This window comes from Python bivittatus, unplaced genomic scaffold (genome assembly GCF_059951505.1).
Source record: "Python bivittatus isolate LINGU-HERP-01145 unplaced genomic scaffold, Pbiv_v1 ctg000700_np1212, whole genome shotgun sequence".
Classification (NCBI taxonomy): Eukaryota; Metazoa; Chordata; class Lepidosauria; order Squamata; family Pythonidae; genus Python; species Python bivittatus.
The window spans coordinates 72048471-72062412 of NW_028277098.1; the positions used below are offsets into that span (position 1 = coordinate 72048471).

The 13942-nt window shown below is 36.4% G+C and overlaps 1 protein-coding gene across 3 annotated transcripts in view; it reads right to left on the reverse strand.

Moving 5' to 3' along the window:
• Positions 1–13861, reverse strand: part of DRAM2 (DNA damage regulated autophagy modulator 2) — a 27272-nt gene extending 13411 nt beyond the window's left edge. The window contains exons 1-7 of one of the 3 annotated variants that reach the window (XM_088154534.1): positions 13554–13821; positions 12642–12796; positions 8982–9138; positions 5919–5986; positions 5185–5324; positions 1266–1443; positions 4–83 (exon numbers count right to left, since the gene is read on the reverse strand). In XM_088154534.1, coding sequence (XP_088010660.1) covers positions 4–83; positions 1266–1443; positions 5185–5324; positions 5919–5986; positions 8982–9138; positions 12642–12796; positions 13554–13579 — 804 coding nt within the window. In that variant the 5' untranslated portion in view covers positions 13580–13821. Of the gene's footprint in view, positions 1–3; positions 84–1265; positions 1444–5184; positions 5325–5918; positions 5987–8981; positions 9139–12641; positions 12797–13553 lie in introns of all 3 variants that reach the window. The other 2 variants (XM_025166922.2, XM_007428687.4) reach the window with 2 other exon arrangements.
• Between the last annotated feature and the right edge of the window lie 81 nt (positions 13862–13942).

Here is a 13942-nt window from a genome sequence, read left to right on the forward strand (position 1 = left end):
TACTTTCTCTTGGGGATCCCAATGCTGCTTCCATAGGGAGTCTATTCCATTTAAGTTGAGTAAAATGAATGAAGAAATAGACACTTTAATCATTAAGGAATATCTTGGAAACACAGAGGAAATAGCCTTGCTCTCCATCCATCCTTCCTTAACCCCATTTGTTTTTCTTTGATTTAAAGGCTGAGACTATGTCACAGGCAGGTTTCGAGAAGAGATGGTGTAATCTTTAGTTTGAATGGTTTTCTTTTAGTCATCTCTAGTTTGCCCCATCCGTTTGAAGTATGCCAATAATGCAGCAAATGCCCCATCTGAAGCCTAATCAGTACAAAATATAGACATACCATTTCAATCATTCAGAAAATTGTTCTTAAGGATCAGGGAATTCTCCAGAAACCCATGAGATGTGGGTTAAGAGGATGCAAATGAGAAGAGAATCAACAGAAACAGGGACTCTATCAACAACACAGCCTCTAAAAATTAATATATTAAATGATATAAATAATATATTGCATACATGTTTATATTTTTATGTTTATATATACATCAAAATACAGATAAAGATTTACCTATTCTTGTAAAATATTGTATTATGAAATCCTTTTCACAACCAATACACGTAATATGAATGAAATAATATGAACGCAATGAATACTTAACAATGAAGACTAACAAATTATTAAGGCATAAACTTTTTAGATTCCAATCCATTTCATCAGCTGCATGGAATATTATCCTGAGATAAAATACATTAATAAGGGCAATAAACAATGAAGTCAGGTAGAACTCATGATAGTGATAAAAGTTTTTTTCAATCATACTATATGCGTTAATTCAGCAATATGAAATTATCTATGTCACACCCAGTAACCGTTTCATGAATCGCAACTATATGTTCTATATATTATTTCCTTCTGACTTAATTTGTTATCTTTCTGCATCACATACCATAAGCTATATAATCCTATCTGAAATAATATCTCATGCAACTGGTGAAATGAATTGTAGACCATGGAAACATATGCTCATGAATTTGGTAATTTTTAAAGATACAAAAGATATTCTATTGTTTTTGTTGTAATGGCCTAACACAGCTACCTCTGGAAAACAAAAAATAAAGCTTCCAAAATGTATATATGTTGTGATCTTTTCCAGCATTGCTATAAAGTGGTCAGTTTAACCACCTAAAAATAAAGTATGTTTCATTAAAACAGACTTTTAAGAAATACCTCTCATTCATCACTTGCCTGTTTTACCACAAAGGATACTACTCACTGTGCTGACTGTACACCATAGCAGTATTGTCAATCTGATCCAAAAAATATCCTTCCCATGAATTTGTGGCTGCATCTTATAGGAAATAATTGTCTGAACCAAAATATATATGATTCCAATTCCAAATGTGAGGAAAGCTCCAAGTGAATGCATGAAACGTATAACATTCTTCTGAAGGAAAACAACATAATTCAATGGTTTTCAGAGAACACTGGGGTAATGCTTGAAAGGTTCAAACAATATAACATAACTGAATCTTTGAATGGAGTCCCTCAAAATTACCAGAACTTTGATTCAATAACAGGTAGTGGTAACTGCAAACCAACATAAAAACCTAGAGATTTATAATTTATTTATAATTTATAATTACTGGAAGGTCATTATTTCTAATTAAGAGCAAGATTACAATGGTATATATCCTAAAGACAGCAATTTTGCTAAAAGCAGGCAACTTTATTTCATGAGGTTTTTCCCAAACAACAACATCTAGTCAGTTAAATTATTAATTTAAGGAATTAATTTTCCTTTTTTCTTTTGTCAAGTTATAAATCTGTGAAAAAGAATTTTGCTTTTTCAATTTTTCTGAATGTGTGTATATTTTTGCCGCTGAATATTGTCAGAGCTCCTACTCATATATAAGGGAATTTGAGGGGCAAAAATAACACCATCAAAGCCGGGTGTTGACTTCATTTATTTCCTAAACAAAGTGCCAGAGTGAAAAATTAATGAATCTCCTGGTTCAATCAGTTCAGTTAAAGGAATCGCTAGCTCCAATTGTCTGAGTACTTCATTAAACAATCAGGATTAATAAGAGATTTCTGAAGATGTCCATTAAAAAGAAATTGATGCCTATCAATCTGGAAAAGATTACAAAACAATTTTGAAAGTCTGAGGCTTCACCAATTTACATTCAGAGAAGTAGCTGTGAAATAAGACTTGGGACAATATTGAATTTTCCAAAGATTGGGTATCCTGTCAAAATCACGCTAAGAGAGTAGCATAAAATTGTCCATGAAATCACATACCAAAAAAAAAAAAAAGACAACATCCAGGGATTTGCAGGCCTCTTTTGTTTGTGCAAAAAGTGTTTTTGACTCCATGATAAGAAAGTCACTGGGTAAAATGGGATTCATGGGAAAGAAGCAAGGTTCTTTGCTCACTAAAAACACTGATGCTTATCTGAAGTTTGCCAAAAAGCAACTGGATAACCAGCTAGATTCCAGGAGGACAGATAAGTCAAAGTGGAGCTTTATGGACTACCTAGTCATTATGCCTGGTGGAAACCAAACACTGAATTTGATAATAAGGACCAGCTGTCAAGCATGGAGTTGGTAGTGTCAAAGTTTGAGGATACTTTATTGCTTCAGGACAAATTGCCATCACTGAAGGACGTATGAATTTTGCTTTGTATCACATCATTTTATAGATTATCAGCCCATTTTCCATAAGCTGAAGCACAAATGTGTCATACACCAAAAGAATGTCAAACCTACAATTAAGTCTACAAAAGAATGAATGGAAAAGAATAAAATGTTTCAAAATGTTTTTGAATGGCTCAGTGAGTGTCTAAAACTAAACCCCACAGAAATTCAGCAGAGCCTGAAGCAAGCAGTTTTTGCTGCAGATCCTCAAATATTATTGGGTTTAAACAAGTTGCCATGGAGGAATGTACAAAAATGCCTGAGCAGCAATGTGAGACTGATCAACAATTATGGGAAGAATTTGGTTGCAGCTGATGCCAGAGTGGGTGCAACCAGTTACAGTATTGAATTGAGGGAGGCAATTACTTTTTCACAAAGGTACTTTGCATGTTGGATCACTATGTTTATGAAATAAACAAGCACTAAATGTTGGGGTTATCTGCTTACTCAGACTTCCTTTATAGATCAGTATGACTGACTCATAACATTCAGTGGCAAATATATGCAGAAATTCAGAAAAACTAAAAGGGGCCAATATTTTTCACAGGACTATAGATACAAAAAGTATTTTCCTCTGCTGATAGTATGTAGATATTCATTCATAACTTTTTAAATCTCACCTTCCCTTTGCATTTTAGTTAATTTATAATAGTCATTGAAAGCAGCTGCCTCTAATTCTGCAGCCAAAAAGAATGTGCCATTTATATCCTGATTTTCCTTCAGTGAGATCAGGCTGGTATATATGCCATTTCCAGGTAGTTGATCATTAGGCATCAAGTCAGATAGGCTTAACTTCAAGACATTATCTCCATTGTGTGTTCTCAGATATGTCTCACAATGACCAACACTGAGAGGTATATTGTGACTAACCCAAGACTATTCAAGGAGCTCCAAGGCTGAGCAAGGATATGAACTCTTCTTTCTCCCCAACTCAGCATCATACTGGTCATCTATCTTTGGCTCTAAAGGAATACTTTGGTGCAATATCCTCCCATTTTAAGCCCAAGTGTGAGATCTCAAATAGTAAGTATTACTGCCATTGCAATGAGAAATGCCAGACTCTAACATCACATTCAAAACAGACTCTAACATCACATTCAAAACTGCATCTACTTCTGCATAAGATCATTTGTAATTCATTTGTTCTTCATGAAGTAGTGTGGTGAAGGAATTAAGTACGTAACATTAAAATTAGAGAGGCTGAGATTCAAATCCATACTTGGCCACAAATCTAATAAATTACCTCTGGTCAGTTGCTATTTCTCTGCCTTAACACATTCCATAGGACTCTACAGAATAAAACTTAGAGGAAAGAAGGAGTATAAATTTAATAAGTATTTTTAAAAATATTTTTTGTGTTTCAAACCTAATTAAGAGGTGAGGAATAAGAGAGTTGGAATTAACTTTGATATTTAGCACCAACAATCTGCCTACCTTTTGGAAAGAAGGGCACCTTCTAGACCAGAAAAGATACTTTAGAGAATTTTGATAAGAAACATAATTAATGTTTGGAAAACAAAATCAATTATTTTCCACAAAATAAATATCTCCAGTCTGCTTTTAACAGCTTACAAAGTTTAGAAATTCAGATGGTCCATCCAGCTACAGTCAGAATATTTATTCAATGGGAACAGGTTACAAACATAGAGTAATTTATCTCCTCTCTCCTTACTCACCTTGAGGTTTTTTTTTTTAATTCTTAAGAGCTACAGTATACTGTCACCTAGTGTTCATGACACAAATTGTATCTGATACTTGGAAAAATTATAAAGCACCAAATAAACAATAAAGAACATTACTAGCAAATGCTCACAAGCACACTGCTAATTATGAGAGATGTAAAAAAAAATGCTGACATTTTAGTCTAGCAGTGCCAAATATGTGTTACATTTCCTTAAAGTACAGCTCACCGGTTGTCAGGACTTAATTATTCTGCTAAATTGCTATTTCAGAGAGAATGTCAGATTAATTTGTACTAAAACAATCCTTTTTAACTGTAACTATATTCATAATAATGTAATATTTTGCTTGCAAATATATCCATTTAAAAAATATTATATGGCCTAAATAAAACAAAACCATTCCAAAAAGTGGCAGTTTGTCCCTGGACACTTGAGCAATTTATATTTATTTAATTTATACCCTGCTGCTGTATGGTAAGTAAAGTTAAGAATAAATACAGAAATGTACTCTGTATTTAAGAAAAGTGACTGTAAAAGCTAATCAACACCAATCAATAAAAGGTGCTTCCTAGTGGACACATACTATTCAAAATATATTGTGCATTTTTACTCCGTCTCTTACTCCTTATTTTCTGGAAACATGGAAGAAATGGTGGGAAAAGACAATGATGTTCCAAATGTCAAACAGTATCACACTTACCTTTCTTATCAACCCTCATTTGGGCACATCCTAAGAATAAGCTAATACAGCCTTATGATGAATACATGTACTTTTGTAATTCCCCCATAATGAGAGACAAAGCACAAACCTGGAAGTTTGCAATGATGCAAATCCCCAAACAGCTAACCATTCCTATCACTAAGCCAGCCTTATTTAGTCTGAGCATCTTGGGTTCTTCAGGGTTCAAAGCACTGACTTGTTTGTACCGGACGTACATGGTAGCCATGCCTGTGAATGAACAATTGAAGCAAAGTGAGGACAGAGGAGTATGCTATTGAGTGCAATGAAGACAAGTAATTATTATAGCCACATGAAAATAGTGGTCTTTTATGCAAAACCTAATAAAAGAAATGTAGAAATAAATTAACTGTCTGAAGGCTCACTTCATGCTAAGCATAATATAAGAGGTTTGGAGAAACTTGGCTAACCATGATTTTTGAACCCAGCCATTCAATAACTGTGGTTAAGTAACCAAAGCTTACTACATTCTATGAATGTAAAATAGAGAATGAGATGATCTTTAGCTATTCCTTCAATATATTAAAATCCTGTGCTCCCCAATTCTGCTCAGGTAGTGTTGGAATAGATTTTCAGACTATTCCATTAAAGTAGATGCAACTCTACTTAGTTCTGTATACTATCTGTATAGCTGTTTCAAACTTTAAGCTCTGTAAATACTGTACTGTTTTGGTCTCAATTGCACATACCATTTGCATTGTCACAAACATCTTTCAGTGCTTATCCCTTTCCTACAGTTAAGAATTCTCATCAAAGCCCACATCTAAGCAACTTTCACAGAAGCTCAGTATTCTTTTTACTTACCCAAGAAGGAAACAAAACTTAACATTATTCCAAACAAGCATCTTTCTGGAGGCATTGCCCCTGTATCACTGAAAGATAAGCAACTTGTGATATTAAGCTTCCTGTGATGCAATTAGAATGACAAAACTTACCAAATGCACACCACCACCACCCCCAAATTATTAATGTTGACACTGACACGTGATGTTGTATGAGTAAAGATAAAGTCATAAAGAGTCCTTCTATGACTACGTGGATACTTGCAGGATAGTGGTTTGCCATTGCCTCCAAGATATATTTTTAAATTCCATATCTAGCCTACACACTCAGGGGTCTTAGGAACTACTACCAGATCTGACCCTGCTGAATTGTTTAGAATCAGCTAAGGTCAGCCATGTAACTGTGAAATATGGCACTAATTATTTTTCTCCCTTTTCAAAATATATTCCCTTTTTTATTTCAAACTGCATTGAAATAGTTTATCATATAGTAAACAGAGCACAATTATATTTACCAAAGGATATACAGTTAACAACAGGAAATGCTTAATTATCAATCATGCTAATATTTACATAGCACAAGCAGTTATGCATGTTTTCATATAGTCCATTCAGAGTGACTTAGGAATGTTGATAAGATATAAATCTCAGTCTTAATGTTTCTTCTCAGTTTCACTGAACACTGAGCTAAAATAGTCTTCCAGTGTTGAAATCCAAGAACGCTACTGAAGTTCCTAAATAGTGCCTGATGTCAGCCATGGATAAGATAAATAATAGTGAACTTATGCTTTAATAAGTCAAATGGCAGCTCACTTCTATTTTAGAGAGAAAATCATACTATAGATATTAAAATATTAAAAACTTCCTTCAATTATATAATGATACTTGGTCTCATTTACAACCCAGGCTAGGCTATTATTTTCTAGGTAATATGTAACAGATCAGACATCTTCTTAATAGATTTTGTAGTCTTACAATTCATGAGCAAACACTAATTTTTGAGCAGCAATTAGGTTAAATTGCTTTAGGGCCAAGGCTTGCTCTAAAACAGAAGAAGCAACTTGAACGAGGAAGAGAAAGAAAACACTGTACCTTGTTTAACATTGTACATTCATATCCCCAAACCCCTCCATTCTTTAATAAATTACATTGCTAGTACAATGAACTTCAGCTCCTGGAACATTTCCCTTAAAAAACAATATCACACTAGAGCCTGGATGCTATTCTTCAAGGTCCTCTTTCTCCCTAGAAATAGACATAACTATAGAGAGTAAGGCAGATGATCTTGGCGGGACCATTACCTAGGCAAAAGGGTCTGAAACATTTTTTAAGTCCAGAGCAATGAGGTAACACTCAGAAGTGGTTCAGGCAGCACCTCCTTAATTCACTGAAGTATAAGAAGTAGGAGGTACCACACAATCAGATTTGCAAGATTCTGTTATCATAACCAATCCCAATAGTTTCAGCCTTCTTGTGGAGTTGGTTGTCTGGTCTACCTAGTGGGGCTGACAATAACAGTCCTGGGATGGATACACATACACACACACACACACACACACACACACACACTTCACCTACAAACCTTGGCCAAATAAAGAAAACTCAGAAAATAGTATCTTTAAAAAAAAAGATCTGAGAAATATTTAAAGTTTATAAATACTATTGTTACAGCACAATTATTCTTGTGCTATTGTTTATTTGAAAGGCTAATGTTGGATTTAGGCTGTTAAATTTTAGTTGTTTTACAACAGTTTTCTTGCAAAATACAAAATTATCCAATGATAGCTTAAACTACTTATTACATTAAATAGTGAAAAGCTCTCAAGATATTGGATGACTGGTTATAAATTCATCACAGCAAAGAGATCTAACTGACTTGCTTTAGAACTAGAAACTGGTCTACTAAAGACATTAAGAGTTTCAGCCTATACCTTGGTCTCCATGGCTCAGAGCAACAACTATACCCTTACAAGAGACTACCCAAACAGAATTAAGACTTAGTTCTGCAGTCAAAATCTACACCAAATATCTGTACTTTACATCTCAAAATAGTAAAAAATTATTTTCATAGTTCCTGCATTTAGAATCAGCTGTTTGCAGTTCTACCAATGATTAGCTAGAGACTTAAGAAAGAATCTGGAAAATATAAGAATTTAAATTTACAGCAAAATTGGATGTGGTGGAGATAGGAGAAGGAAAAGAACAAGCTTTTGTACAGTATTTTCAGAAGTAAATGAAAGTTCAGATATAAATTCATCATCATTATAGAGTTGTAATATACAACAACAAAACCAAGATGATAAAACTTGACATTATTAGAAATTAAATATAGTGGGCTTATGAACACCTTGGAAATGATCCAATAAGCACCTTTATTGTGAACTTCCACAATGAATGGGAACCATACAAAACCAGCAGTGTATTCCTGTGCTCTCCTCATTCCAATTTAGTTCAAGGCGTTTCCAAAAGAGATTTCTAAGCACACTCATCCTTGTTTCACAGATTAGATACCGGGTCTGATTTTTTTAACTGATACAAGCCATTTTGGAAAACATTAAGTGTCTGAAAAAATATATTAAAAGTAAGCAAATAAATATGGAAATACATTTGATATCCTGCTTCCTCAGTTTCAATGGCAAGCTTTTGCAAATCTAATTATAAGAGCAAGGGAAAGGGGTAAGAATCACTTCAATATGCATATATAAATGTGTTACATGTGTAAAGACATACAGTATGTAAGTGTGCATGTCCATGTGTCTTATGAATATATTATGTGGAGGAGGGAATCTGACTCTATCCATTTTGATAGGGGGGGGGGGGGATCCCAGCAAGTTTTGTTAGAAGAAAACATAATGAAGAAAAAAAAAATTTCCACTCCTGCTGTTGTCTTTCAAATTCACAAGAAGTTAATTTACATTAAGTTTGGCATTTCATTTTATAACAATATAAAATTATTAAATGCCATGGCTTTTAATTTATATTCATTTTTTAAAAACATTAGGATGAAAAACAGGAGAGTAAGAAAGGTTTCCTAGAAATAATATTGTGATGTAAATTACAGTGCAAAAATACAAAACATACTGACCTGATATAGGGTACCAAAGGGTCAACATGATATAAGAGGACTCCAATAACATATGGAAACACAAAAGAAGCAGATGAGCAAATAACCAGGGCAGAAGGCAAGAAACTCAGTCCTTGCTGAAACCACCACATTTCAAAATGATCCCCAGATTCAAATCCTGTGAAAAATAAATAAATATTTTTTTCTTTCCTCTTGCTTTGAAAGCAAATGAATTGTATGCATTTATTCTATATCATCCTATTCTTCCAGTTCATTTAATATACTACCTTTCTGCTCCATATTTAAAAATATTTCCAGTCCAACCTTTTCAGTGAATTACTGAATCAGGACTTCATCAGAAACAGAATTTTCAGCTTCCCTATTTAAGCTATGTTCTAACTCTAGCTCAAATAAAGAAAGCTGTTGTACAGAAACCATGATAGACTAAGCAAAAAAACTATTTGGAGCATGTGCAAATGTTTTTAAGAATAGAAAGCAGGGGAAAGAAAAATCAAATCAAAATGTTGATAACCTTTATCTTTTAGTCTAGAAATAAATGGAACCCAATATTGTACAATTTGGCCTTTAATATATAAACATATTTTATAACAGAAAATCCTAGTGACCAGCATTCATGCCCTCGTCACCTTCCATTTTGACTCCACAGGACTGCCCTTGAAGACCATCTAGAAACTGCAGGTAATGCAAAATGCATTTAATGGAAATAATCTGATATGCCACATAATATCAGTACTGCAGGAGCCGAATGGGATGGTGGTTCATTGCCAATTGCCCTGCAAGGCGATGGATGATGATGATGATGATGATGGATTGCTGCTGTTGGCCACACAATCAGCCAGACGTTTAAACTGCATTTGGCATTTTTATCCACCTATCGAGTCCTTCCCAAGGACCTGTGATAGGCAGATGTTGTTAAAGGTATCGTCCCAGGATATAAGCTGTTCCAAGTAAAGCTGCCTTTTGTAATTGACTGATGGTGATTTTGTCAGTGCTGATGGTCTTCAAGTGGTGCTCCAGATGTTTTGGGATTGCACCCAAGGCGCCTATTACTATTGCTACTATCTTTGCTTTCTTTTGCCATAGTCATTCTACTTCTATTTTCAGGACTTTATATTTTGTGATTTTCTTCACTTCTCTTCTATTCTGCTGTCTCCAAGTATTGCAATGTCCACTATAGAGACTTTTTTTGCCTTTCTTATCAACAATTGTTAAGTCTGAGGTGTTGTGTGGCAGGTGCTTGTCTGTTTGAATTCCAAAGTCCCAGAGCACTTTAGCTTCTGCATTTTCTATTACTTGTCTGTTTCGGGGTCCCACCAGTTCTTGCTCACAGGCAAATGGTATTTCTTGCAGATATTCCAATGTACCATTGTTGCTACTTTATCATGCCGTTGTTTGTCTGTGCGATCTTCTTGCAGCGGCTAAGTAGGTGGCCCACTCTTTCTTCAGCTTCTTTGCAGAGGTGGCATTTGCTGGCTTTTCAATTCTGGCTTTATATGCATTTGTTCTTAAGGCTTGGTCTTGTGCAGCCAGAATTAGCCCCTCTGTCTCTTTCTTCAACTTTCCTGCTCTTAGCCATTGCCAGGTCTTGTTGTTATCTACTTTGCCTATATTGTGTGTGTGTGTGTGTGTGTGTGTGTGTGTGTACTGGCCATGTAATACTTTGCCTTGCCATGTTTCTTTTCTATTCTTCATGGTCTTTCTTATAGGCCAGTTTGGTTTCTTTGGTATTCAGTAACCCTTCATGGTGTACTAGCTTCAGTGCATCTTCTTCAATGTCCTTCAGATATTCTTCCAATGCCCTTTTTTCTTCTTCAACTGTCTGGTGTACTTGTAACATTCCACACCCACCTATGCTGCTGCTGCTGCTGCTGCTTATGATGATGATGATGGTTGGTCGCACAGTCAGCCAGATGTTTAGACTGGATTTGGTATTTTTATACACCTATCAAGTCCTTCCCAATTATCTGGCTGTTGTTGTTATGCCTTTGAGTCAGTCTTGACTCCCTGGGCAAGTCCCTGCAGTTTTCTTGGCACTATTTCAGGGGTGGTTTGCCATTGCCTTCTTCCTAGGGCTAAGAGAGAGAGAGAGACTGGCCCAAGGTCACCCAGCTGGTTTCGTGCCTAAGGTGGGACAGAACTCATGGTCTCCAAGTTTCTAGCCTGATGCCCTAACCACTACACCAAATGGGCTATGAAGTCTACATGGCTCAGGACCTGACTTCTCTGAGACTCAAATAGAATCTGTCCAAGATGTACCTGCAGAGAGTGTATGCTAAGAGTTCCATCCTCCATGAGAGAGCTCAGAGGCAAACTCTCAATGTGGGAGTTGCCTCCTTGGAAAATAATTTACCACAGAAATAACATATGCACCCTCACTTTTGTTATTTAAAAGACTTGCTAAGATTTAGCTTTTTCAAAGAACACTTGGGGGCTGTGGAATGAGTGAAGGATGTACCTGGGATTTATTTATTATTTCAATTTATATAGCTGCCCATCTCAAACATATGACTCTGGGTGGCTCACAGCAATTAAAAACAATATAAAAAACAAAACAATACAAAAAATAAATTTAAAAATATAAAACCATGTTAAAAAAATACAACACAATCCATAGCCACGTTATATTAAAATCCAACAATAATTAACATAATCATGATACAGGCTCTGTCACACATCTGGACCCCTGTGCCCAGTGGCAAAACCAAGTCTTTAAGGCCTTATGGAAAGCTGTTAGGGTTGGGGCTAATCTGGGCTCCAAAGGGTGGGATGATGACAGAAAATGAATGACATTACTTATTATGGATTGTTATAACTTGATAATATATTCCATGTTTATATCTATTATATTTTTAATCTTATGCTTTACTTTATAAGCCATATTGATTCACCAACTGAGACAGTATATAAGCCTTGTAATAAATTGTGGTGGTATAAGGTACCCCCACACACGTGATCTGATTCTGGAGCAAAGCAACATTCTGCAAGAAGAGTTTTATTTTGTTGCAGCTAAAACAAAATCTTGCAGAATTTGAGTTACTTTGCTCCAGAATCACTTTCTTTAACAGCAAACTCTAACAATGTGCCACTGGAATTGCAACCATCAATGCAGAATAGCCTTACATAATCAACCACTGCACTCTAACATTGGTAACAGTGAGACATGAGTTGCTCATCTACCCCTGAGATGAGAAAATATGAAAGTAGAAAGTAGAAGAAGAAAGCAAGCTGATCTGCTAAAGAACTGAAAGGTCTTAAAAAGAGTGGGTAGAATGAGAAGAAACCTATTTTTTCTGTCTTCCCTTTTCAAAAATTTAAAAAGTGTAAATTAATACTTAATTGTCCAGACAATACTTCCAAGCAGGATGGCCACTTGGTTTCTCATCTCCAAGAACTGCCTCCTCAGTGACCATGCCAGGTGATCAGTATTGCATCAGTTAATAGGTAATCTTATAGGTATTTTAAGAACTGTATTTTAAATTCTTTTCTTTTCCCTTATCGTTTCCCTTTATTTTTATATTACTTCTATTCAATTACAACACCTGCAAACAAAGACTGCCTTAATCAGTGAGAAAGTATAACTGATTTTTGCTTCTGCAATTATTAATTTAGAAATACTGTCAGTTGCTGGAGAACACAACTCCATCCAGAAGTCTAACTCACCTTTATTACGTATTGCGCTTTGGTAAATGACTACAGCTTGATCCATTGAGGTTTGTACAGAATTGGAGTGATCGATGCCAATGAAATTCTGTACATAACTAGTCAAAGTAAACCCCACTGCAATCACATTTCCTTCAAAATAGCTGCATATGGAACTGAAGCCCAATTTGAAATTCAATTGGTGTTTTTCACTAAAACATTTATTCTGTGTCCTAAGACATATCTCAGCCAGTTATTCAGTGAAATAACAGGGATCAATCTCTCATTGTGATGCAATCCAGAATTCAAAACCTCTATATATTATTTGAATCAACTGGATAAGAGAACTAAAATTAAACACAGTGAACAACCTGCACCTTTAAATTAGACTACCAGTAGTACTCTATATAATTGGTAGTCTAATTAATCTAAGAAGAAAGTTTTGTTTGTTCTTAATAGCATGGAGAACTAGCCATTGTAGTTTCACATTTGGGACCTGCCCATGCTCTCTCACTGATTTTTTTTTTTTTTTTTTTTTTACCAGAGAAGATAGGACAGACAGACAAAATAGCTGACAAAGCGAGTATTGGTAGCATTAGCAGCTCTCGGTCGGGAACCCGCCAAGTCGGAGGGCCCTTCCCTTAAGCCAAGCGGTCCAGCCAGACTGGGAAGAGGCTGGAGGGCGGGCTTCTTTCCTAACGGGAGCTCGCCTCTCCTCTCTCAGGTACCACCGTAACTAACACTGTATCCTCTCCCCTTTTCTAGCGCTTGGAAAAGTATAAGCAACAGCTGCAGCGATTACTTTCCTTGAACTTTCATTTTATGACTTTGCCCTCACCCCGGACACAGCTAATGCTGCCTAACCCATAGAAACTCAACCGTACGCTTCCCTGGTCAGAGAGGTAGGGTGATACGCCATCCAAATAAACCCACCGAAGTTCCGCCGACCATGCAACCATTCAGGGCCAGGCACGAGCGTCCTCCTCCCACTCGGGTGATAAAGAACTCTCCCTGCAGGGTGTCGCCTGACCGAATATAAACCCGTCCTCTCTGCCGGGGAAGCGCGCACTGATATTCGATCCTCCCGGAGAAGGTTAGAGGGTTATTTACTACCTCACGCTCTTCTGCAACCGCCTCATCTCTTCCCGACCACTCCCACCCACTCCGAGGGAGGGCCTGCGAGGAGAGGATGGGAAACGACGGAAGCAATTAGAGGCCGGCTGGCGCGTGCGCCATATTCCCTCGTATTCACAAACAAGTCCCCCCCCCGCCTCCCGCGCGGTTTCCCCCTCCTGCCCATGCGCATCCAAGCGCCAGCCTCC